General features: G+C 43.7%; 1 protein-coding gene across 9 annotated transcripts in view; it reads left to right on the top strand.

Annotated features, from left to right (window-relative positions):
• CHL1 (cell adhesion molecule L1 like) overlaps window positions 1–25,498 on the top strand; it is a 130,448-nt gene that overhangs the window by 99,798 nt on the left and 5,152 nt on the right. For 7 of the 9 annotated variants that reach the window (XM_040075819.2, XM_040075821.2, XM_040075825.2 and 4 more), the window contains 16 exons: window positions 394–531; window positions 2,370–2,481; window positions 3,150–3,316; window positions 4,926–5,091; window positions 6,222–6,346; window positions 7,645–7,746; window positions 7,959–8,156; window positions 9,305–9,375; window positions 11,708–11,930; window positions 13,111–13,226; window positions 13,383–13,587; window positions 13,820–13,942; window positions 15,378–15,557; window positions 22,006–22,167; window positions 22,808–22,939; window positions 23,683–23,755. In XM_040075819.2, coding sequence (XP_039931753.1) covers window positions 394–531; window positions 2,370–2,481; window positions 3,150–3,316; window positions 4,926–5,091; window positions 6,222–6,346; window positions 7,645–7,746; window positions 7,959–8,156; window positions 9,305–9,375; window positions 11,708–11,930; window positions 13,111–13,226; window positions 13,383–13,587; window positions 13,820–13,942; window positions 15,378–15,557; window positions 22,006–22,167; window positions 22,808–22,939; window positions 23,683–23,755 — 2,293 coding nt within the window. The remainder of the gene's footprint in view (window positions 1–393; window positions 532–2,369; window positions 2,482–3,149; window positions 3,317–4,925; window positions 5,092–6,221; window positions 6,347–7,644; window positions 7,747–7,958; window positions 8,157–9,304; window positions 9,376–11,707; window positions 11,931–13,110; window positions 13,227–13,382; window positions 13,588–13,819; window positions 13,943–15,377; window positions 15,558–22,005; window positions 22,168–22,807; window positions 22,940–23,682; window positions 23,756–25,498) is intronic. The other 2 variants (XM_040075826.2, XM_040075828.2) reach the window with 2 other exon arrangements.

Genomic DNA, 25,498 nt, shown 5'->3' on the forward strand with positions numbered 1-25,498 from the left:
ACGGGACACATGTGGAGCAGTGGTACCTTTGGGGTGCTGCCTCTGCCTCACCTGTAACTCTTCCCTCTTTTTTGGATCTGGAACAGCTTGAGGGCTCCTTTGTGCTTCTGAATAAGCCCAAGTGGCTGGGGAACACCAGTGCAGCAGTATTATTATTGGCATTTTTAAAAACTCTCTGTGGTGAATTTACTGGAATTGAGTGCTCTGGAGCACTTTCCTCAGGCCACAGCACTGCTGGCAAATGCAGAGCCCTGCAAGTCACCAGCCGTTGGGCAAGGTCTTGGCTGGATCCTCAAGATGTTCTTTCCTTTGGCTTCCAAGCAGTGAGGAGAGCCTGAGAGCTCCCCAGATACCGTGTTCCTCCGGCTCCTGACACAATCTGGTGTTTTCCAGGCAGGACCTTCCGAGGGAGAATCTCCACCAGGGAGATCAGCCTGACCAACCTGCAGCTGCAGGACAGCGCCGTGTTCCAGTGCGAGGCCACCAACAAGCACGGCACCATCCTGGCCAGCGCCAACGTCAACGTCCTCAGTGAGTCCTGGGGCTGTCCCCTCCCAGAGATCACATCCAACAGCCCCTTGCAGGGCACCCTCACACCCTAGCAGGAGTTCCCAAATTTGGAAAGGATTTGGGTTTCATTCTTTGTTTCACTCATAAGGAAAAGAACCAGAAGCTTCCATGTGCCTCTCACCGTAACTGGCCCAAGGGCACCAGTTGGATCCTTGAGTTGTTCCTCAAGAAATGTGGATGTTTTCTATTGGGCGGCAAGCCAAAAACCCCTCCTAGATCACTGAACACTTAACAGATACTGAAGAGAGAGCACAGAATCTCTCAGTGCATTTTCAGGGTGTCTTAGCAGGTGTGAGGATTCTCCCTGCACCTTGCAGGTTTTTTATTTTTCTGTTTTGTATAGTTTGTTATTTTCTCTTTAACTGAAACCTTTTTGCTTTTCCGTACACCTCTGATAGTGCCGTCTCTCTAATTTTTCATGAGCCATTTCTGAGAGGCTGCTGGCATCCCTCAGAGCTTGATACACCTTTGTGGGGCTCATAACACCCTGGCTTCACCCAGAGACATATCTGTTTCTGCCCATCCCAGAGACGCCAGTTGTCGGGGGCTCCTTTTTAGGAGCTTAAATTCCCCGGCATTCAGGTGGTTTTAGACTTCTGGCCCTCTGCAAAGCTTTGTGCCAAACGCAGGAAAAGACGGAGTCTTCAAGGTTACATGCTTCGTTTATTAGTTCTTATCTTACAAATTTCTCAGTGTCCAAAAGATGTTTGCCGCGGCTCGGACATCTGGTGACTCCTCCTGTCTCTGGGCTGTCCTTATCTTTTATACTAATTGCTACGTATTTCTTATTTACTACTTATTACCAATGTCTATCACTATTACTAAAAAGGTCATCTTTACTCTGACCCAACCCTCACTAACTACTTTGTGCCACCGTCACTGCAGAAATGGAGTGAGGGAGCAAGAAGGAAGAAAGGGACAACACCCCAAATTCTCCATCTTGCCCCATTCACTTCAATGCCAAGAATCCCAAACCCACTGTTTTTCCACCCTGTGATGTACTAAACTACAATCTTTCACACTCTTGTGGCCTGCAATGCTTCCTGCAGTGCAAGAAGCCTCCCCCATGGACTGAAATCAAATCCAGTGTCTCTCTGAGCTCTGGGCTCTGGGCTGGGGTCCCAGACCCCCCTGCCCAGGTCCCTGACCCTCCAGGGCAGCCAAAGGAATGCCCTGGACTCCAACACATATCAACAGCCCAAGGCTGAATCCTCAGAGCAGCCTGGGGCTTCTCACATTTCCTTTGGACTGGCCCCACATTTTAAGGAATATTGTCCAGAATTATGCAGCATGGTTTTATCATGGGCAGTGTTATGTGTTTAACACAGGCACTCCTGAGCTTTAATATGTTTTAGAAACATGGTGGTGGTTGGGCTCAAAACTTTGAATTCAAACACAGTGAAACCACTGGGGACAGAATTGTGACCACAACACTGGGTTTGAATTATTAAGTTTATTTTTAATCTTTGATTTCAGTTGTGATTCTTGGTCTGTTCTTTGAAGAAAGGGAGTGAAGAGAATATATTTAATCAAAAAAACGGGTCCAGAGGCAGCAGAACTGGGTCTATTTTCTCTCCTGGGTGTTTCAATTTCTGACATGTCCAGCAGTAAACCTGTTATCTCTGCCAATGAAGCTTCTGAGAGCTCAGCTGCCCGGTGCAGCTCTTCCAAACAGCCGTGAAATTCCCATTAAACACCTCAGCCTCTCACCCTTGCTGGAAAAGGGGAGGATGCAGGGCAAATATTTTTATTCCTAGTTCTGAAATGCAGTGCTGCTCAGCTTGCATTCTCTCCTGCAGACATCGCCCCCCTGATCCTGACCCCGGATGGGGAAAACTACGCCTCGGTGGTGGGTTACAGCGCCTTCCTGCACTGCGACATCTTTGCCTCTCCTGCAGCAGATGTCAGATGGTGAGATACTGGGAACTGGGTTTTTGTCACGTGAAACAAGTTCCTGCAGGCTTCACCAAGTTTGAAAGCTCTCCCAGTTATTATTTCTCTGGAGTTAAGAATAGAAATTTGCAGTAAAGCTGTATATAATGTAAGTTTTCAGTGTTTAGATGCACTTTTAAGAATTCTGACGAACTGGTTTGGAAAAAAAGAGTTCCTGGAAGCACCCAACACCTGTTTGAGACAAATGCCAGGCTATACATTAAGCAAAACCATCCTGTTTATAGCCAAATCCTGCTGCAGCTTCATCAGTTTAATGTTGGCAACTCTTCAAGTTTGGGCAGATTATTGGGGTGGAAACTTACAGAACACATTTACCTGGACGTGCTTCCATAGGTTTGGAAATCACAGGATTGTCACAGCAGGTGACAGATGCAATAAAATTGCAGGTGGCAGCTGTAGATTAAGGACAGAGTATTTTAGAGAACTTTTTAGACTCTGTCCCTTTGGGTTTGGTGTGCAGGACTCTCAAGTCCCTTTATGATTTGCTGCACATGGATAAAGTGCCTCACTAATCCTGACTTTAATTGCTCAGGGGCAAAGCTGAGTCCCAAAATTGCCCTGCAATAACCCTTAACAGTGAACTAACACTTCCTGCAGTAACCCAGGCCTGTTTTTATCATCTTTAGGTCTAAGGATGACAGCATAGAGCCCCTTTCAACATTTCGCTATGAGCTGAACAAGAACGGCACCCTGGAGATCAGGAACACCAAGAAGGAGGATTCGGGATCCTACGTCTGCTGGGCTGCAAATTCTGTGGGGAAAAGAGCAATCACTGCTAGTCTGGATATAAGGGGTGAGAACAGAAAAAAACAAACAAACAAAAAAAAAAACACATAAAAAGAAAACCAACACCACTTTCACAGCTGCTAAGATTTTATGTCTACCATTTTTCAGGAAGTGGTAAATATTCAGTCCACGGTACAGATTTATTCTGTGACTTTAGGGATTCTCTGGATATCATGGCCTGAAATTCTCACAGGTCTCATATATATGTTGCCTTGAAAATAGCCCCAACTTTTTGGCCGGATTTCTCTAGCTAGATATTTCCACATGGTGCTCATTTTCTTCTGGATGCTTGCAGAAGCCGAGCAAGCCACCAAAATTTTGCATTTGCGCATTATCTTGGAGGATTTTCCCTCCTTTTTGTCCATGCCCTGTTACACTCAGGGCAGGCTCTTGGCTGACTCTTGGGAGCTTTCCCAATGCTCCTGGGTTTGGTGGGGTCCTTGTTGATCCAGATGTGTTCCTGCTTCTCCCTCAGCTGTGGGATTCCCTTCCCCAAAATTCCTTCCCATCTGTTGATCAGCACATCCCAAACTGGATTAACTCCCGCGGTGGACACCAAACACGTTGCAGGTGCTGCTTGAAGGACTTTGCACTGGGCTTTTGCCTGTTTGTTGGAAGTGTTTTTAAACAGAGCATAAAAAAATCCTCAGATGTGTTTATTTATAAATTTTAGATGTGTCCCTTGCACTGCAGCTCTGCTTTAAGGGATTTGTCTGGTTGCTTGGCAGGAGGGGTTTTCCCTGGGGGGTGTGATGGCAGTGGGCAGCTACTGTTGGGCATTTAGTGGGTTTTCTACAAATTTGCTTAGGATTTAGGGCTTGTCAATTTAAAAAAAAAAAAAAAAACAAAAAAAAAAACACCTTAAATACTCAATTAGCAAAGCTCTCTGATATAGGTTTGCTGTGACAAACCTGAGGAAAAAACCCACTCTTTGTTTTTCATTTCCACCCACTCCCTTGGCTTTGGGAATTTTACAGTGGTAATAAACATGAAAATGTACAATGAAATTCTCACAGAGCAAATTTCACTGCAGAAATAAATTCAGCTAAGCACTCTCTTCTTACTTATTCATCTGTTTCTGCATTTAGATTACAGTCAATTAAAAGAACAAACTTGATTGCAATAATTTTTTCACACTTGACTTTAAGAAGCTTGTAATTTTTCTTGGATCATTGCCAAAGCTTATTTCAAACGGCAATTAGACATAAAAATTATATTCAATCCTTTTTTTTTTATCATCCATTTCATGACAGGCTGCTAACAAGGATTTTCACCTGTAACCTTTCGTTTTTTATGGATTTTTTTTTGTGGATTATTTTTTCTTTTTTCTCCAGCTCTTTGGTTAAGAGCGAACTGAAAAAATGTTTCAAGATGAAAAATGTTTGAAGATTAAAAAAATGTTTCAAGATAAAAAAAAAAATTGAAATCCTGGCAAATATCTATTTCAAACCCCTCCATCCTTCACTTGAAATGTTTGTGTATATAACCAAAAAAAAAAAAAAAAAAGACATGATTGTTGCTCCTGAAGTTGATTTGTGTAGATGAAGTGCTTGGTGAAAATTTGATGTAATAGGCCCTCTCTCACCTAATCAAAGTGTTTTTCTGTGATCAATCAGATGCTACAAAACTTGTTGTTACTCCGAAGAAACCCCGAGTGCTGAAATCACATTCAATTTTATTGAAATGCCAGGCTGAGTATGATTCCCACTTGAAACACAGCTTTAAATTATCCTGGAGGAAGGATGGGGATGAGCTGCCAGTCAACAGCACGGAAGGTGGCAGGTGAGTGGGGAAGGGACGGGGCTGTTCTTGATCTCAGCTGGATAATCTGGTGTGGTGCTGGAGCGGGAGTTTCATTAAACATGAGCCTTAATAGCTTGAAATGCAAATTCGTGTCTGCAAAGAATTCTTCATGCCATACGTGAATAGATGTGCATTTTATACGCGTCTCAATATAAATGCAGCAATGCGAGTTTTGAGCCAAATGGGTTTGGGTTTATTAACTCCGCTGCCATCACAGCGGAATATAGAGTTATATATTAATATATACATAATACATAAATATATTTTTATGTATAATGTAAATGTTGACCCAACCCAAAACCACAACCCTGACTCCAGTGCAGGTTATTTCTCCACTTTAATGGAACCAGTATTTTCCTATAATTTACACTTATTTGACCAAAAGAAAGTCTTTGCAATGTTGAAGTGATGTTAAACAGGTTTCAGGGATTCTGCCATGAATTTTTCCTACATATAAGCTTAGGATTTGCAGGTCCAGGCTGAATTTTGCCCTATTTTTGGGTTTCCATTGACCTCAAGGGCCTGGAGCTCAGCCTTTGCTCCATAGAGGGGCCCCAGAGGGGACAATCACATGTCTTTATTAATTACCACAGGAGAGAGATGGCTTCCTAAATTCTGGAGGGACTGAAAATCCCACTGGATGGCGAGGCAGTGCCATGGAAATTCCATGTCTGCCACGGAGCCCATGGCCTTGGATTCTTGGCAGCTTCCCTGGTGCTCTGGAGATGACACAAGTGCCTTGGGAATGCTCAGTTTCCCTCAATCTTTCAAAAATTCCATCATAAACCCCACATATTTGTCACATCCTATATCCCAGCCGCTCATCCAGCACATCCCAATGTGGTTCTTTTCAGAGCAGGACTGACAGGCCAGCCTCCAGCCACGGAGGCTAAACTGCCAAAAAATACAATTAATAGTCCTCAGCACAGCGTAGAGCAGAGCCACAATCACATTTTAATGTAGCAAACAGCTATTTAATGAAAGTGTCCAGTGCCAAGTTCTTTTATTAACAGTTTTTCGGAGAACAATGTCTGTCATACTCATTTTACAGGTTTTTCTCATCCTTATTACCTAATTTTTTTTTTTTTTTTCCTTTTTTTTTCCTGCAGGATAATTCTGGACAGGGATACCCTGTTCATATCCAGTGTGCTCCTGGAGGATCAGGGAGTTTACACGTGCGTGGCCAGCACCGCCTTGGACGCCGCCGAGGCCGAGGCGCAGCTGATCGTTCTGGGTAAGGTCGATTCTCCCCGCTGTGGAAACAGCTCCTTGCAGCAGGAATTGCCCACTGCAGCACTTCTGCTTCTTTTCTGCTTTTCACAGAGCCTCAATAACCCAATTTTCACAGAGCCTCTCACTCCTTAAGCTCAGCTGTGCTGTCCCTTATCTGCGGGAAGGGCGATGCTGACACAAACTGGATTTATTTTCATCTTTGGTATAGTAAGATGAGGCAGCATTTTCAGTTCAGTTGCTGGAGCTGCCCAGGCTGGAAGGTGTAAGAGCATACTAAGGGTGTTTCTGCTGCTGCTTTGAAGTTCTTGGCCAGCCCTTCACTTTACTGAAGAAAGAACTGGACTATTTTTGAAGGCCTTCAGGCCAGTATTTGGGTGTGCAGCTCCTCAGAGGATCAGTGCGAGTTAAGGACCTAAAAGGAATTAATATCTGTGAACCTGAGCATAAATGATTGTCCAGGGGCAAAGAGCAGAGGAGCACCTTGACCACCTGGATCTGAAACTTGGCCTTGTGAGAGTCCCCTCACAGCCTGGATCCCACCCTGAAGGACCTCTTGGAATTGAGGGATGAACTTGTGCAGTGCTGTGCACCCGTTGCACCCAAGGGCAGCAGCCAAAATTCAGCTGTTTTATCAAAATTCACGATTTTGGCCAGCCTGCTCTAGGTGAAGGTGTCCCTGCCCATGGCAAGGGGCTGGAATTAGATAATCCTTAAGGTTCCTTCCAACCCAAACCCTTCTGTGATTTTATGATTCTCTGACAGTTTTGCATCATTTTAATTGCATTTATTTTTGCTTCATTTTACATTTTTATTATTGCTGGCAGTGATCGCAGCAAGAAATAAGTCAATCTGCCCTTCAAGATGTTTTCCCACTTTAAAGGAGTGATATTTTTCAGTAAATAGTAAATTAGGAAGATGCTGCGCTCATGATTTATGGTGCTGTGTCCTTCAGTGTTGTATAATTCAAAGTGTTTGTAGGCTATTCGTTACTTCACTTATGAAAATTTCATAAAGCACTTTATTCCTTTTTACAAAGGTGCTTTGCAGAAGAAGAAACACAGCTTTGTGCTCTTTCCCCTTGTTTATTTCATACGAGAAAGGTCTTGGTGAATTAACAACATCAGCTATTTTCCAAGTGAAAAATTCAGGTTTTTTTGCAATCAAGGACTTGTGGGCTGTCCATCTGGAAATCAGGAGGTGTTTCACCACCATCTTCACTGACTCGATTGTTCCAACCCTCTGGAAAATGCCAGGACAAGCACCTTGCTGTGCTCCTGACACTTCTCTTTTATTTCTCAGATGTTCCCGACCCACCTGAAGACCTCCAGCTCTCGGATAACCAAAACCGGAGCGTTCGACTCTCCTGGAAAGCTGGGGCCAGCCATAACAGCCCTGTTAATGGTAGGAAGGGGTTTTCAGCGCGATTTTTAGGGCTGTTCAGAATTCTGACACGTCCTGGTTGTCCCAGGACACAAACCCTGCTGATGACCAGATTTAATCACTTCAACTATGACAGTTTGTTTAAGTTCATTTCTACCAGCGCTGTTCACAATAAGTTGGTGGGTTTTAAAATATTTTTTCCTTTGTTTTATTTGTCTTTTTTTCCTGCCCAGAGTCAATTATAGAGTTTGAAGAGAACCACTGGGAGCCGGGGACGTGGCAGGAGCTCAGCAGAGTGCCAGGGAATGGCACCACAGCCCTGCTGTCCCTGGCTCCTTACGTGAATTACCAGTTCCGCGTGGTGTCCGTGAACGCCGTGGGCAGGAGCCAGCCCAGCAAACCATCCCTGCGCTATGCGACACCCCCAGCTGGTAAACCTGCCTCTGCTTTCCTAAATATTGATGTTTTCTGTGCTTTTTTTTTTTTGTTTAATATCTGTGCTCGCTGGTGCTCCAGAGGGTGTGAAGACATCAAGGTTACCTGCACTGCTCAGTGCAGCCTCAGGGATTATTAAAAGTAGATCCTGTGGTGGGAATTACCCCCAGGTGGTTCAGTGGACTGGAATAAACCTGGAATAATGATTTTGGTGGGGCAGGTGACCATTTAAACTGACTGCATTAACTAAAGCGGTGAATTTTCAGAGAGGTAAAATCAGCTGGAGGATGTCTCATGACAAGCCATATTCTGATATTTTAGGTATTAATGAGATGGGAACCCTGCTGGGAGGAATTCTTCAGTGATTGGTAGAAAGAGCAGCCCAGCATTTGCACATCAAATGTCCAGGCGTTGTTTTGAGCATTTGATGTGCAGTTAGAACAAATCTAAATTTCAATGACCCAACTTGCTGTGCTGCATAAAATTCCCAAGGATGCCAAAGGGAGGAGTCCACGCTGCTGGGTTTCCCTACGCCTCCAGCACCTCTCCAGCTGATTTTCCACCTTTTGCAGACCTTCATGGACAAACAGTTCCTGGAGAAGGGCTGGGTTTGCAGGGAGTCTTTCAGGAGCACTAAGCTTGTCAAAAATCTCCATTTACAGAGCGTTCACTGGGGCAGAAAATGTTGTCTCCTTGAAAGTCATTTTAGAGGCCAACTGTTCAGCACAGCATTTGTATTCCTTGGCATTTTCCCTCTTTTTATTTCCATTTACACCAATTTCAGGTCCTCCTTCAGCTTTCCAGCTGTGTGTGTACCTCTAATGATGCACCTTCTGTTTGCTATCCCCACGGGGAGAAAAATCTCTTCCTCATAATCCCCCCACATCTGGTGCTTTCAAATCCAAAAGTCACAGTTCCACCTTAGCTGGTGGCTCCAACCAACAGGGGCACTTAGGAACCCAAACTGCATAAACGACGTGTTTGGGTCCCATCAGCTTTGTAATTCGAGTAATTCATCTCATGAACGTTTTTTGTTTAAGCATCTGTCACTAATAGGGGAATTTCCCATCCCTTTTTGGCACTTAAATGCTAAATGCAAATAAAAGGCATGTGCAAATTAACCTTGTCACCTGTGTGGTTTCAGCCCCAGATAAAAACCCAGAGAACATCCGAGTTGAAGCTTCTGAACCCAACGAAATGGTGATGAAATGGGAGGTAAGGCAAGATTAGCAAATCCTATAGGAATGATCCTTTATTCATCTGAAGGGTGAATTTGGCTTAAAAGTATTCTGGATTTTCAACCCCAGTATCATTTTTGTTTCAAAAACCATTTTTTTTTATGTCTGACTTCACAGGATATTTAAAAATACAGAATTCATGTAAAGCATAGGGAGAACTCGCCAACATTTGCTCTTCTCTGCTTCTTGTATGCAAGAAACTCCTTCAAATAATTGTGGTCTTACCCTGCTCTGCAATTAAAATTACCAGCCAGGCCCAGGGAGGTGATGGGTGGCTCATGGCTTCTGCCCATCCAGCCTGGAAATTTAAAAACGCCACAGATCCCTTGCCCAAGAGAACGTGAGCTTGAATTTTTACACCAAGAACTAAAGGGATGTGGATAAACCTCCAAAGCCTGTGATGTGCATCAAAGGAATTATGTAAAAGTCTTGAGGATGGTTTCCAGACTTCAAATTTCCTGGGTTTTAAGCCTCGAGCTTCTGTGCCAGCAGTTGAGTTATGTATTCCTTCATTTAGCACAAATATCCACAGCCGTGGAAGGAAGCAGTGTTTTGTTGAGGTTGGAATTACACACAATTTACATGAGATTTACTCTTCAATCTGCTGCTCCCAGCAAAGAACAGCAAATGTTTCCCCATTGGGAAGTCGTGGTTTGGGATATAATTGCATCCAAAAGGAGGTGGCCCTCAAGATCCATGGGCTTGGAAATGAATGGGATTTTTAGCCCAGGGTCAGGGGAGAAAATTCTGCCTCTCAGAAAAGGTTGGATGTGATATTGGAGGTCTTTTCCAACTTTAATGAACCAATGAAATGCAGATTTTAGTACCCAGTAAGTTTACTGGGAAATACTGGGATGGCCAATACACCTTTGAGCACCAAGAACTTCATAATTGCTGCTCAGACAGGGCAAGAGTGGAAGGGAAGACTGAGCCTGAAAGGAGAGAATGGGAAGGAAATGTTCCGTTAAATCTTGTTGAATCATTAAAATGTTGTTAAACAGGATATTCATTTATTTATGACATTTCCTGTGTGCTTTTCAGAGGAACTGCTGGGCACTGCACGTGCTGTTTCTGACAGACAAAGGCTGCAGAATGGTGTTAATCTGCCTATTTTGGATTAAGAGACCAGCTGAGCTTTAGTGACTGGGATCTTCAGCCAAGGATTTGCAGCTTTAAGGGAGATCCAAATAGGAGTCAAGCAGCGCTGAAATTTAACTCTGTACAAGAAATATATATGTATATATATATATTTAGGAGGGTTGTTTTTACTTCTCCAGCTTCTTTTGCAAATCCCATTCCCTGGGATCTTTGCCGTGGAGGTGGTGCCTGTGAGAGAGCTTCCCAATCTCCCAATTCCTTTGCCACAGACATCCCAAAGGTCCTCACAGCAGGGCAGATCAAAGGGAATTTTTGCAGATCCCCCAAATTTACGTCTCCCCGTGCATGAGGAGCATCAAAGGGGAATCACTTTCTACTGGCATATGATTCTATTTCCTGTCAGACCTCTTGGATACAAATCAGCCGTTATATATTTCATATTTCCCTATATTTAAATATTATTAGAAGCAGCTTATATGGTGAGAAACACCCACAGCTATTTCAGTGTGTAGCTTTTTTGGTAGGGTGGGTGACTGTTTAACTTTCTTAATTAAAGTAGTGCATTTTCAGAGAAATAAACTCAACTTGAGGATGTCTCATGACAAGCTATTGCTGTACATCTCCTAATATTTTATAAATTCATGTTAATTAGCTGGAAACCCTGCTGGGCTGAATTCTCCAGCCGATTGGTAAAAGCAGAGCGGCCCAGCAGTTGCACATTAAATGTCCAGGCGTAATTTCAAGCATTTGGTGTGCAGTTAGAACAAATCTAAATTTTAATGACCCAACTTGCTGTGCTACATAAAATTCTAAGATAAAATGCAAATTTTATCTCTGCTAAAAGGCACACACAGCCTTATGCCAAAGTGTGCAATTCAGTCGTGCTGAAGGCATGTGGTTTCACCTCACACAGGAAAACCTGTGGCAAAACAAAACCTGATGTGTGTGGGAGGCAGAAATACGGCTCCTAGCAATTAATTTGGATTTTAATCCAAGCCTTTCACCTTGCTTTCCCTTGAAGTCGAGACGCTGTTGTAGTTCCAGTCATCCTCAAATCAAAATGACAGCAAAAAGTCAAAGCTTGGGGGTTTTTGCCCCTTTTTTCTCCCAGCGTTGTAACGCACCTTCCAGAATTATCCCCCCTCCCCTCATCTCTGTGTGCTCTGCGATCACAAAAAAGGCAGACAAGATCTCTTTTAACTTTTCCCCAGCCACTGAAGCCCATGGAGAGGAACGGGCCGGGGCTGGAGTACAAAGTCAGCTGGAGGCAGCGGGGTGTGGAGACGGACTGGAACGAGGAGCTGGTGAAGAAGCACTCCCTGAGCGTGAGGAACGTGCCCACCTTCGTGCCTTACGAGATCAAAGTCCAGGCAGTGAATAACTTAGGATCTGGCCCGGAACCGAACGTCACCATTGGGTATTCAGGAGAGGACGGTGAGCGACAGGAACTTGCCTGTAAAAATGCGGGGTTTCTTGTGCTGCAGAGCGCTGGGGTGTGGAGTGATGGATTGGGCAGCTGCTGGAGGGCCAGTGCTCAGCCTGATGGGCTCCACGAGGCACGGACATGACCCGTGCTGGGTGCCTGGATGCCAGCCTGCAGGAGTGTGAGGGGTTTTTTGGAAAGGTCGCTTGGCCTCTCATTAATCTCAGTTGTTGGCTGAGTCTGGGTACTTGTTTGAAGGCCATGGTCCGTGAGAAATCTCTGAAGTGTAGCAGTCGTGTCGTACTTGGTAGGAAAAAGAAAATCAGTGGGCTCTCTGAGGCTTGACCCAACAGTTTAATGCTGTCAGAAGCTAAATACTCGGACAGTTAGGGACAAACTCGCAGGCACTGGGTGTTTGAGTGAATTCCCACATTCCCATGAGTGCTGGTGTTACCTTGTTCATGAGCCCCTGAGGAATGTGACATCTTCTCCAGCCCCATGGTTTTCCATGATTCCCAGGTGGACTTTCAGTGCTGGAAATGGACTCAGTGGTGGTCAGACAGGAGAATCCCCACTGCCCACCCAGAGGTGGGAACAGAAAAGTCTGGTGGTGCAGAAGAGGCGGTGAATTGCGAGAACAAGAAGAAATAAACTCCACAGCATGTTTATTTTCTTTGTCTCTCTGTGATAAGTCTAGTTTTACATCTACCAGTGGAAAATCCTCCTCGCAATTCAGTTGTCAATGGATCAAGGCCTCCTTTTTTTCAGGCGCTGTAATAGCTCTCTGTGTTATGCAGTGATTAAAATCCTACTGTTTAATGAGCTTAGTTGTAAAATTAAATTGATTATAAAAAAACCTTTATGATTGCCTTCTTGAGTGCCATGTTAATCATTTTTTTTTTTTATTCTTCTCACTGCTGTAAGCACTGCTTGGAACAGGAAATCATAAATACTGGTGCAGAAATTCATGTGTCCCAGTGCACATGTATCCCAACCCTCAGCAGAAAAATACAGAAAAATTATGTTTATTGGCCCATTCCACCCACTGGATGCAGGTGGAATGGTTTTTTGTTTGCCTGCAGTGAGACTGCATGAAAGCGGCACAGCTGGAGCTGGAAAGCCAAGCCCTGGAGCTGTGAACAGTGTGATTCTTGGAAGTGTTTTTAACACCTGGGACTTTTGTTTTTACAGTTCCAGATGCTGCTCCTTCGGGCGTGTCGGTGGAGGTTGTGAACAGCACCCTGGTCAAAGTCTTCTGGTTTGGAATACCAAGGGACAGAGTTCGTGGGCACTTAAGAGGCTACAAGGTTCCACATTTCTCTATAAATATTTATATATAGTTGAATAAATTATTAAATGAGTCCTGGATTGCAATCTCTCATTTTTGGGAAGGTGAGAGATATCACGACTGTTCTCATCCCCACACAATATAATTTGTTATAGAAATCCCAATCTCCTCGCAGGTCAGCTGGTGGAAAACAAAAAGCATGCTGGATGGAAAGAGGCATCACCCAGAGAAACACTTCCTGACGTTTGTGGGAGACAGGAACTACGGGATGATTCCTGGCCTGGATCCCTTCAGTGAATTCCGCTTGACAGTTTTGGCTTTCAACTCCAGAGGAGACGGACCTGAGAGCTCCCCCGTGGTGTTTGAAACTCCAGAAGGAGGTAAGATGAGAGGAAAATATGGGATGGAGGGACATAAGTTGACATTGTCCTTGGGACAAGGTGAGTTGATTCCCTTATTTAAGGGGATAGTAAAAACTCCACTGTTTGTAGAACACTTCACTTGAAAGGGGAGCTGTGGGTGTTGAGTTCAAATTATATCCTCATGTTACAAGAATTTGTAGGGATAGACCTGTTCACTCTCCTCTGAAAGCTCATCCCCTGTGTCTTCCAGTCCCTGAACAACCACGTTTTCTCAGGATCCTGACCTTTGACAAGGACTCAGTCACTCTGTCCTGGGGACTTCCCAAGAAAGCCAACGGCCACCTCACTGGCTACGTTCTGCAGTACCAGATAAGTATGTGCCTGGTTTGCTTTGAGCTCAGAACTGAAGCAGGATTAGTTGAGGAAACCTCCCAGGTGTGATGTGCGCAGAGGCTGCCAGAGGGCAGGCTGCACTCAGCTCCCAGAGCTGAGAGTTTTCCATTGCACTTTTTCCCAAGGAAGCTCCCGTTGCTGCCGTTCCCTGTCCCACATTTATGGGCTGATTCAATTATTTCATATTGGCAAATTACACCTAATGTAGTGGTTAAAAGGACCCATAAATTGTAGGTGCACTTTACTGGAGTGAAAGTCATTTAATACAAATTAATTGTGATGAGGGCACTCTATGAAGCCACATTAATGTAGATTATTATGTCAGGGAGCTTCTCCCCACTAAGGTGCCTCAGCAGAAACACAAAGAACCACCTGAGCTGTGGTGTTGAGGAATCACACTGGAAACAACACAATTCAAGGGTATTTCTTTCTTTCTGGCCTAGGAAAAAGTGAGAAACAAAGATAACCTCAGGCAAGACCCGGTACTTAGCCCAGACTGCCACAACACCAGCTGTGTGGTGTGGTGATAATTCAGTGTTATTTTATATGGTCTTTGAGGGTGGAAAAGGATGAGTCTGTGCCCTATTTATCAAAAAAAAAAAAAAAATCACCCATGCACTTTACACTTCTCTCTGCTGATGGCATAACTGCTCAGATGCTTTTGCCAACAGATGCCTTTGGTGTCTGGATCTTCCCTTTGGTTTTGCTGATTACGGGCAGAGAGAGGATCTCTTTACAGAATCCCAGACTGGTTCAGTTTGGAAAGGACCACAGAGTTATCTCGGTCATCCCATAGTGCAGGAGTGTGTCGGGTTGGCTCTGGAATATCCCCAAGGAGGGAGACTCCACACCCTCTCTGTTCTGGTGTCTGTTCCTGTGCTCAGTCACTGCACAGGGAAGTTCTTCCTCACGTCCAGGTGGAACTTCCTGGGCACCAGTTCCTGCCCATTGCTGGGCACCACCAAGCATGGCCTGGTCCATCCTCTGACACCTCCCTTCAGATATTTCTGTATATTTATAAGATCCTCTCTTCATTTTCTCACAACCCCTCCTTCAGCTGCCAGCTTTGAGGAGCCAGAGCAGCTCACAGCACACCAACCACCCTCTAAGTTGCCAGAAAAGTTCACAGATGTTTGGAAGCAAAGCAAGGAGCAATTCATAGACATTTAATGATCTAGGAGACAGCCATTCTTACCTCCCACTCAGGCTGTGCGTATGTGCAATCAGAGAGCTTCTCATGAGCCCACCGAGCCATTGGGAGATGGACACGGAGGACACAAATCCCATTTAACACCGACAGGAAGGGCGCAAACGCTCCCCCAGCCTTCCTCTCCCCTCTCCCTGCCGGGTTCTCCCCCCTGGGGGTGCTCAGGACACGTTTCCCCGGCTCTCACCGAGGTGCTCTTCCCTTGCAGTCAACGAGACGCACGAGGTGGGCGCCGTGAACGACGTGAGCGTCGCCAACCGCTCGGTGCAGAGCTGGCGCCTGGCGGGGCTCAGCCCCAGCACCAAGTACAAGTTCTACATCAAAGCCTGCACGGCCAAGGGCTGCGGGAAGGCGGCCACCGAGGAGGGGCTGACGCTGGCCCAAGGCAGTAAGTTCCGCAAAATCCGGTTCGGTTGTGGAGGAGCTCTAAGAAAAGCGGGAAAATGTTGTGTATTGGTAAAAACCGTACAGAATAAGGGCCTTGGTAGCGTTGTAAAATCGTGGCTCAGGCCTGTTACTGCAGCTAAGTAGAAAAGGACTATGGGAAAGTGAGTCAGCAGAAAAATGTTGTGTTTTGGTAAAACATTACAAAACAAGGGCCATGATGCAGTTGTAAAATCGTGGCTGAGGTCTGTTACATCGGCTAAGTAGAAAAGGACTATGGGAAAGTGACTCAGCAGAAAAATGTTGCGTTTTGGTAAAACATTACAAAACAAGGGCCATGATGCAGTTGTAAAATCATGGATGAGGTCTGTCACATCAACTAAACAGAAAACGAATATGGGAAAGTGAGTCAGCAGAAAAATGTTGCATTTTGGCAAAACGTTACAAAACAAGGGCCATGATGCAGTTGTAAAATCGTGGCTGAGGTCTGTTACATCGGCTAAGTAGAAAAGGACTATGGGAAAGTGACTCAGCAGAAAAATGTTGCGTTTTGGTAAAACATTACAAAGTAAGGGCCTTGTTCCCTTGTAAAATCGTGGCTCAGGCCTGTTACTTCAGCTAAGTAAAAAAGCACTACAGGAAAGTGACTCAGCTAAATTGGAGGTGGGAAAACGAGTTATATAACCACGATGTGCTCACTTTGTGGCTTATGGTAGTTGGTTGAATTATATTTGTTATACTTAAATGGAATGCAGCTGAAACCAGTGTAACTGCTTAAAAAGGCCTGGTTTTTGCAATAAAGGGCTCTCCTTTGCACCTGCCTGGGGACTCTGCATTTCCCTGCTTCATAACAGAAAAATCCATTGGGAATAATCCAGGCTTGACATTTCCTTTGTAATTAGGGGAAATAAGTTTGTTTTCTTTGCCATGAGAGCAGTCAATGGACTTTTTAATGTGGCCATGGTGTTCTTCAGGGAAGCAGAGCTCATCTGTTCCATTTTGCTGTGCAATCTTGTTTCTGTTCCCACCCATCAACTCCTTAAGCCATGCTGGAATACGTGAATTGCATTCAGGCACGAACAGAAAATTGAAGATGCAGATTATCTGTTCTCAGTAATATTATAAAAACAAGTTCTGCCCGTGCATGCAGATGGGGGTCTGCCAGCAACATTAGGATCAGCTGTTTGACATGGAAAATCCAGATAAACATCAAGCTGACTGCATTTTCTCCATTATTTATGATTATTTTATCTGAGACCAGGAGTTAGCATTTGTGTGCCACTTACATCCTGTGCTGAAACACTGATGTTCAGTGATTTAAAGGAAAATCCCAAGCACTCTATGATAGCTCATCTTTCACTTTCAGCTGAAATGAAATAAAATGTACTGTGCTCAGCAAGTCTGAGAACTCCACAGTACTGAGGAGCAGCTCCTTGCTATTAATCAGAAACCGTTGCTGTGCACTTACCCCAGGGAAAGAGAAAGAATGTGATAAGCAAAAGAGTCCTGGCTGCATCATTTTTAGCAAAGATAACAGTCTGCAGTAATGTTGATGTAAAATAGAAAAATGGCCCATGTGCTGCTGGACTTCCAAGTTGCAGAATTCTTTTCAGTTACCGGTAAAAGAGGTAAAAAGTGTTTTAAACCTTCATGTCCCAGTTCCAGATCCAGCCAGGAAATGCCATTTGTTTTCCCAAGTAGTAAAACTCCTCCTCAGCTCTCTTTTGGCCTTCAATCTCACTGTAGGATACAGGTACTTACCTGGTAGCAACTATTAATCACCATGATGTAAAATTTATTCCTTGTTAAGAAAAGAAAAATGTATTTTTTTCCCCAAGATAAAATTACCCCATTTTCCCTCATTAGTTGCCTTTTTTGGCCTTCATTTGACAACCAGAATAATATGTTTCAACTCCCTGAAATAACCTTGTCACCATTTAGAGATGTTGACATTCATTTTGTTCTCATTCTCTGCTTTCCTAAACTCTGTTTCAGCGGTGGCAACACCTGATTCTTGTGAAATATTCTTAGACTAGAGTAGCATAATTAATGAAATCTACAAGGGTTCAGTTCTACAATTCATGTTTGCTCCTTGCTGCTTCTCAAGCCACCCTAAATTAGAGCACTGCATCTGTCACTGAGATGCCATTAGAGTCCTGTGTCATTATTTGCTGGCTAAATTGTTCAGATATTTTTCACCTAAACATGATAGGCTGAAAAAAAAAAGAAATAATCACTCTTTCAGTGACCTCCTTGGGGTTTTAAGCTGTGGTTTGGGGAGCGAGGAAATTGCTCAAAATTAAAACAATCTCTCTTTTTGAAGGAGGGGAGTGATTTTGGAAGTCAGAGTTTATCGTTTCCAATGACCCACGTAAATGACAGATATAAAACGTGGTGCCCTCTGAAATGAAACTCCGTGATGGAGCACTCCACGTTTCTTTGGGGGTTGATTCAGTGATTCTATAACCACTCTGTTTCAGTTTAATAATAAACCCATAAAGCTCTCGTTGTTCGTTTTAAGGCTTTGGAAACTTCCGCTGCTGCAGTTCAGCCTTTGCCGTGGGTATTTCAGAATTTCACAATGCAATCTGCCAGGAAAGTGGAGATGTTGAGGTGGCAGCTCTGGATTCATTGAGGTTTTTTGTTTGTTTGTTTTTGTTTTTTGTTTTTTGTTATTTTTTTAGTTGGTCTCCATCACTGCTTTGCCTTAGATTATTTGCAATTATCCCTGCTGCTGTTGTCTGGAATTAAAAAGAAAAAGGATTTTCCTTATTTAATATGTGTGAAGATTCATGTAGCACCACTGAAAACATGTCTGTACAGGGAAAATAATGCAGATATGAAACCCTGATAGGCAAGCTAAGATCTTTATCATTTCTTGATAAAATGATTCTTGAACCTCAGCAAAAGGGAATTTGGATTGTACAACAAAATAAATAATAGCTTAATTCCTGTGGCTTCATTCCACAGAAGGTATGTTGTCCTTAGAAAATTACTATAAGCTCTGTCTTCATATTTTCAGGCAGTATGTCTTAAATGACCTCCAAACTAATTAATTTTCCCCTTGAATATGTCAATTTCCCCAAGATCATTAGCCCTCAGAAACATAACATAAAATGACATTCTTCCAGAAGTGAAAAGATTAATTTAATGTAGCAGCCCTTCTTTAACACAAAGCTCCTTTTCATCTTGTCACCAGTGTTGCTCGGGGATTACCAAACACATATTACATGTTGAGAATTATCATTGTGTGTCCAGAAATCCAAGCATTAATGAGAAATTCATCCACATGAAGCCACACAGTTGTAGGTTTATTCTCCAGAGAAGCTGGGAAATAAGAGTTCACCAGTTTCATTATATTCCAGTGGCTGTTGGCACAGTATTCCCAAAGGCTATTGGAAAATCTTAGGGAGAGGGTCCTATCCTTCAGGATAAATCATTGGGAACATTGTGGGTTTAGCTCTCTTTTGCCATGGGCACAGTGGAAAAGGAACAATAAAATACTTTTCCTATACCAGTAACTACTGGTGCTGTTAGCAGCAAACCCTATTTGCTCACAATCAAGAAAATCTAATGAAATTGGTGCAAATTTCTTGATCATCACCTCACCTAGAAATTTCCCTCAAGAAGCTTCACGTACAACAGGTTTGCTAATCTCTGTAGTCTAAAATAATCCAAATTTAACATGAATTACCTCCTGCACTGAAAAGCCCTTAAAAATGAGGGATAGTTGTGCTGCATATTTATACATTTTTAATAGCCAGGCAGCAGGGGAAAATTAATGGGAGTTCAACTTTGCATTTATTGCAGCAGATGTACTTAGACAGGTATGGTTATAAATTAAGATGCTGCCCACAATTAGTACTTAGCTCTCAGGCTGCTAGGTTTGTTGTTTTGTTTTGTTTTTTTAATATAAGTATATTTTATAACAGATGTGCTAACTTTTGGAGAACACTCTGGAAGATCTTTGGGGGTGGTTTCTATTGTTTTTCCCTTTATACCATAAGCTTCTATAAAAAATGTGTGTTCTGTTCTCCTCATAAATCCTGGAGCCCTGTAGGAATATTGTAAGATTGCAGTTCAGTGTTTAATGTTCATGCAAGTCCCATGGTGTGGCTGATAAATAGTGGGGGAAGATGAGAAGTGCTGGTGATATGCTTTTATTACTAATGTTCCTTCTCCCTTATTGGAGATTAGAAACCCGACCCAACTGCTTTCAATTTTCTGCAGCTAATTCCTGCAGCTTTCAGGATGCTCCTGGCCTTCCAGACCGTGGAGCTTTGCCTCATCTGTGTGTCTTTGCTTTTATTTTTCAGGAGGCCACAGTGCTTTTTCTATGCCATCAAACCCACCCCTGTTAGCAAAGCTTTCTCCTCTGTAGGGCCTTTGTTGGCTGTGTTACACAGACCAGGAAGAAGTGGTATGGAAAGAAACCTCATCATCACCCAGGACACCTGTTCTGAGTTTTAAAGGGGGGAAAAAAAAAGAGTGTTTTGGGATAGGAGATGATAAACGGAGAGCTGTTGGTGAATCCCCAGCACCAGGTTAGGCTGGGCTCATCCTCATCCCAAGATGTCCATCCCAACCCTGAGCTGCTCCATGTGCCAGGGCACTGGCAGCTGCAGCATCAGACAGAGATGAGCAATAAGTGGGCAGAAAAAGGGATTTTTTCAGCCATCTCACTTCCGTCTTTCTGCTTCTCTAAAGAGCTGATGGTTTAGAAGGAGGCTGCCACAAACTGGGAATAAATAGGGGACAGAGAGGGACTGGTAAAGTTGGTTTAAGAATGTGCACCACAAAGCACCTGCCAGGAGCTCAGGTTTAGGATTTGCTTCCCAGGAATTTGGGAGAAATTCTTCCTTAGGAGGCTGGTGGTGTGAACACTTTGGATCATGTGGTTATCATGTCGTGCACGAGTGTTACGTGGCATTTAACAGATGTTGGGTTGGAGGTTCACGTTCATTCCCATTCCTTTGTGGATTATATTCCCGTTTTTCTGATGCCTTGATTTTAGAGCACGTAATTAAAATGTACCTGCAGTATCCTGTTGCCTAATTTGCGGTATGATTAAAAACTATTGCTGGGTTTCACATACTTCATTTAGCAAAAAATCACCGATAGATGGATTAATTTGTGCTAACGAGCTGTGCCTCAGTATCAGCAGTGTTTCAGCTGGATGTGTTCTCTCTGGGTCCCAGCAGTCTGCTCATTTAACTGCTTATTGTAATACACGGAGAGTTGCCTTGAAAAACTTACCCTGAACTGCTGCTTTGACTGTGCTTGGATTTATCTTAACCTTTTTTTTTCTTTTTCTCCCTTCAGCTGTCAACTCAGCCTTTATCTCCAGCAGCTTCTTGCTTTGCTTATTTACTAGTTGAAGTATTAATGAGCATTGTTGCCCTGTCAGCGCTAATTGGCCGAGTAGTTTTCAGATTATACTCTGTGCTCAAGCCTTAGTTTAGGTGGCTTTGGACAAAACAGGCAAATCAGGCAACCAAGAACAATTCAAGAATTATTTTTATTAAGTGCAGCCCACCCCCCCCACCCCCAATTTCTGTCCTGCCATCGAGGACAGGGACATTCCCATGTTTTAAGAGATCCCTCCATGTCACACACAGTTCTGAATTTGCTGAGCGGGCTGTTCATGTCCAGGCAGTGATTGTCAACTCCTGTAATGTCCTTTTTCCTCATTCCCACAAGAGCTGCTCTGAAAAACCTTATTTAATGCCCACAATCTGAATGTAGATGGGTTTACAGGAGGTGTTTTGCCACTAACAAGGTTCCATAACCAGAACTACTGGAATTTACCTTCTCCTAATCGAATATTAAACTCATCAGCCACATCTAAATTCCTAAATATCCATTTACAGCCAAATTGTTGAGTTGTTTCTAAACCAGTGCTTTGTGCAGGCGTTGTGGAATTTCAAAGGAGACAGAAAATCGCTGTCAGGAGAAAAGCAAGGACAAATCCTGCTGTTAATTTTTTTTCTGGGAGACATATAAGAATCCATATCCAGCTAACAAGCTGTCTGTGCTTCCCTGCTGAGTTGAGTTCAATGGGAGAAGCATCAAACCCCAGATTATCCATACAAAGGAAGCCCGTTCGCAAGTTGTAATTTTTTAAGCACGCATTAGTTAAAGCAGATCCATAATCCCCCATCAATATTAACTTTCATCCCTGGAGATGTACAAACTTCCTTCCTAAGCATCGGGATTACTCCAGCCTGCTGCTGATTTCTTCTGACAGAACATTAAAAATTAAACATAGGGGATGTTTAGGGTGTTTTGTTTTCTGTTTTGTTTTTTTCTTTCTTTGGAAAATCAAGTTGCCTGATGGCAAATGTTTAAAACTACGCGTTGTATTTGTCTGTTACTTGTAACTGTGCATTTCCTAGGCTTTTTTGTCCATGAATGCCATTAATCCCTGTGCCTTGAATGTGTGCATTCCGTAGGTAAAGGGAGCGGCAGGATTTCAGACGCAGTAAAGCCCACCCCAAAGTTTCAGCCCAGCGAGGCCCTTGAGCCTGGCACTGAGTACACAATCCGCCTAGTGACTAAGAACTGGGTGGATAACAATAGCATTTTTGAAGATGTAATTGAGACCAGGGGGAGAGGTGAGACACGAAGCCCTTCGAGGTGCTGAACGTTTGTTTTTCCGTGTGAATCGATGCTGAGGTTCCGTCCTGTGCCGTGTGAGTGTCCCAAACTCATCCTTCCGTGCCGTGGGGTTGAGGTTGGCCCTTGCAGTTGAATCCCATGGCAGCACAAACACATCCCAGGTTGTCTGCTGAGCCCTGTGTTCTACAACAGCCTGGAACGACCCCAGACCTTTACAAACCCGTGCAATGTGAGAGGGCAGCCGTGATCAAACCCATAAAGCGGCCAGTTTGGTGATCTGCACGTGCTGGGGGCACTTCTACCTCTCCATCTTTCGCAAAACTGCTTTTGCATGGGAGGCCTAACAACTCTGCGCTCAGCTTTCCTGTGTGGTGCTAATCCTGTGAGTCAACTGCTCTCTCAGAGCCACCTTGCCCAGTGTCTGTGCTGTCCCTTGTCACCCGCACGCTCCCCTCCAGCCCCAAATGTCACATTGGTCACATTCCCGTCTCGCGCTGGAGCTGAACACCGTCAGTAGTGACAGACCGATTCCATTGAGATCCAGAGAGGAACCTGATGTGTCCGTGTTATCGTGGGGTGCTGTCCCTTCCTTCTGATTAATTTTCTCCCTTCTTCCTCCTCTCCCGCCTCCCCAAGCCTACGCTGGCATTTACGAGGGGATTTCCACCCAGGGCTGGTTCATCGGGCTGATGTGCGCCATCGCCTTGCTCACCCTGCTGCTGCTGACGATTTGCTTTGTCAGAAGAAATAAAGGAGGCAAATATTCAGGTAAATGGATTTATTGTCCTTTCCCTGTGCTCACATGCTAATAACCACCATCCTTCAGAGGTTTCTCTCTGGGGGACGCAAGGCCGCCAGCACAAACATCCAATTAGGATTTGTAGCTTTTGATAAATATCCACGGAAGGGGTTTTAATGAATGCGAGCGGAGCTGCGCTGTGTGCTGGTCACAGAGCCTGCAAAGGCCTTTCCCAGCACTCCCGGAATATTCCAGCATTTCATCCAGCGCGATCCTTGCTGGCAGGGCTCCCTGATCGCTTTCCACCTGGGAGCTGCTGCTGGACACATGGACAGAACTCCCAGAGGCAGCTTAACAGCAGAATATTTTGCTAAAAATTACCTCTGGCATTTTCCAAGCTGTGAGTTAGGATTCAGGTAAATGTATTGAAGTAGAAATCTGGTTGCCCAAAGAGGTGTTGGATCCATCTCCGAAAACATCCAGTGCCAGGTTGGAAAAGCTGGGACAGTGGGAGGTGTCCCTGCCCTTGGCAGGGGTGGCACTGGATGGGCTTTGAGGTCCCTTCCAACCCACACCACTCCACATTTCTATAAATACTGGCTTATAATCAATTAGGGAATGGTCCCAAACTCTTGGCAGCTCACAGGCTGTGTCCAGCCAGCTCCAGGCCAGGCTGGAGGTGATTGCAGATGATTTTCCCATTGCCCCTGGGAAAAGAAAAATCCATGGCAGAACACAACACAGAGATCTGTCCTTTATTTTATTTGCACAGTGAAAGAAAAAGAAGATTTGCATCCAGATCCTGAAGCTCAATCAATAAAAGATGAAATCTTTGGGGAATATAGGTAAATAGGACCTGCTTTCACAAGCCTTTGTGTTTCTTGGGGTTTTGTTTGTTTCCAAATGCCATCATTATTCGGGACATTTTTATGGCATGTAATTAATGCTGTTTTTCATTTTCAAAGCAAACCACATAGGAGTGGATGAGAGTAGGAACATAAAGGTATATCCAGTGTATTTCAATCCATCCAAGCTGGGATATAAGGAAATGTCGGTGTATTGGTGGTTATTTGTCACTTTTTTTTTTTTTTTTTTTTTTTTTAAATTAACATTGTATGAATAATGTAAATATATATGATAATTTGGGGTGCTGCTGAAAAGCCCACTGAAGTCAATGGATTGAATTCTGTGTCTTCAGTGGGTTTTTGAAACTCAGACCCAAATTGTGTAATATGGGGAATGGTCATTTTGGGGAAGAAAACAAAGAAATCTTTGGAATATAGTAAAGAATATTGAAAACCCAAACCTCTCTCTACAGAAATCCCTGTAGGAGAATTGAAATAACCACTTTGGCTGTTTTAAAATAACTAAAACTTCTAGCAATATGTAATTGTGATATGAAAGAAAATGCATAATTATAAGAACCATGCTGGAAAACTGGTGTTGCTGCCCTTAAGAGCATAAAATTGCTGTTGAAATCCCACTTATATATACTACATTATTTGTACTGGAGTAGGGCGCTTTTTTTTTTTTTTTTTTCCTGCATAATTTCATCTTTATTTAATTTTTAATGCTTTCTAATGGGACAAATATTTAGAAAGGTAAGAAAGCCCTGAGGTTTATAACTTTGACCCCTTCCTTTCCCCCTGAAATCCAAATTTGTCTTTTTTTCTGAGAAGAAATGACCCGTGCAGAAAAGTAACGAGTTTTTTTCTGTGGTGTTTGTGCACATATTGAGTTCTTCCTGAAGAAATGAAGCTCAGGTTCATTGCTCTGGCAATTTTATCTAAGGAAGGGCAAAGATTTGACACCGAGCTGCCATTAACAGCAAGGGCAATACTTGAGTAATTATGTCCCTAATCCAGAGGCCTAATTTAGTTTTTTTTTAATATAATCTTTTAATGTTTTTTTCCCAATTCCACCAAATGTCCTGTTCAGACTGTTCTTGTTCCTCTTCGGTGGTGCCATTAGGAGGAATGGATAGCAAAAATCCCCTTTTTTCCCCTGAATTTTGGTGGTGGGCCCGTCCTTTTTCCAGGAATTTTCCCGGAATTTTCCCTGAACAGAGACTGCAGATGCAGATGTTGATTCTGCTTTGGTTTTTCCCAGTTCTTCCCCTTTTTTCTGGAATTTTCATTGAACAGAGACTGCAGATGCAGGCTTTGATTTTGGGTTTTTTTTAATTCCACAGTTTTTCCCCTTTAGCAGAGGCAAAATCCAGCCAGATATACTCAGACAAAATAAAATAATAGCAGGAAAATAAAGGGGAAAAATAAAGGGGAAAAATAAAGAACCACCTTTTTTTGGTCCTTTAAACTCAAAGACATGCTCCTAAAGCAGTGAGGTGTGACCCACTGATGTGACATCAACTTCATCCACCCACCTCAAAAGGAAAATGACATAAATTGGCCCTGAATGTTGCCCAGTTTTTTGTGAAATGAAAAATGCCTCTCTGTGAGGTTTCACATACTTGACAGCAGCCCTGGTGGCTGGAGCAGACCCCTTCAACCCTTTCCAGCATTCCCTTTCCCTTCCCCTTCCCTTTCTGTCCATTGTGTCTGCCCAAGGCAAAAAGGGGAAAAAAAAAA

Source organism: Hirundo rustica, chromosome 12 (genome assembly GCF_015227805.2).
Source record: "Hirundo rustica isolate bHirRus1 chromosome 12, bHirRus1.pri.v3, whole genome shotgun sequence".
In the NCBI taxonomy this organism is placed as follows: domain Eukaryota; kingdom Metazoa; phylum Chordata; class Aves; order Passeriformes; family Hirundinidae; genus Hirundo; species Hirundo rustica.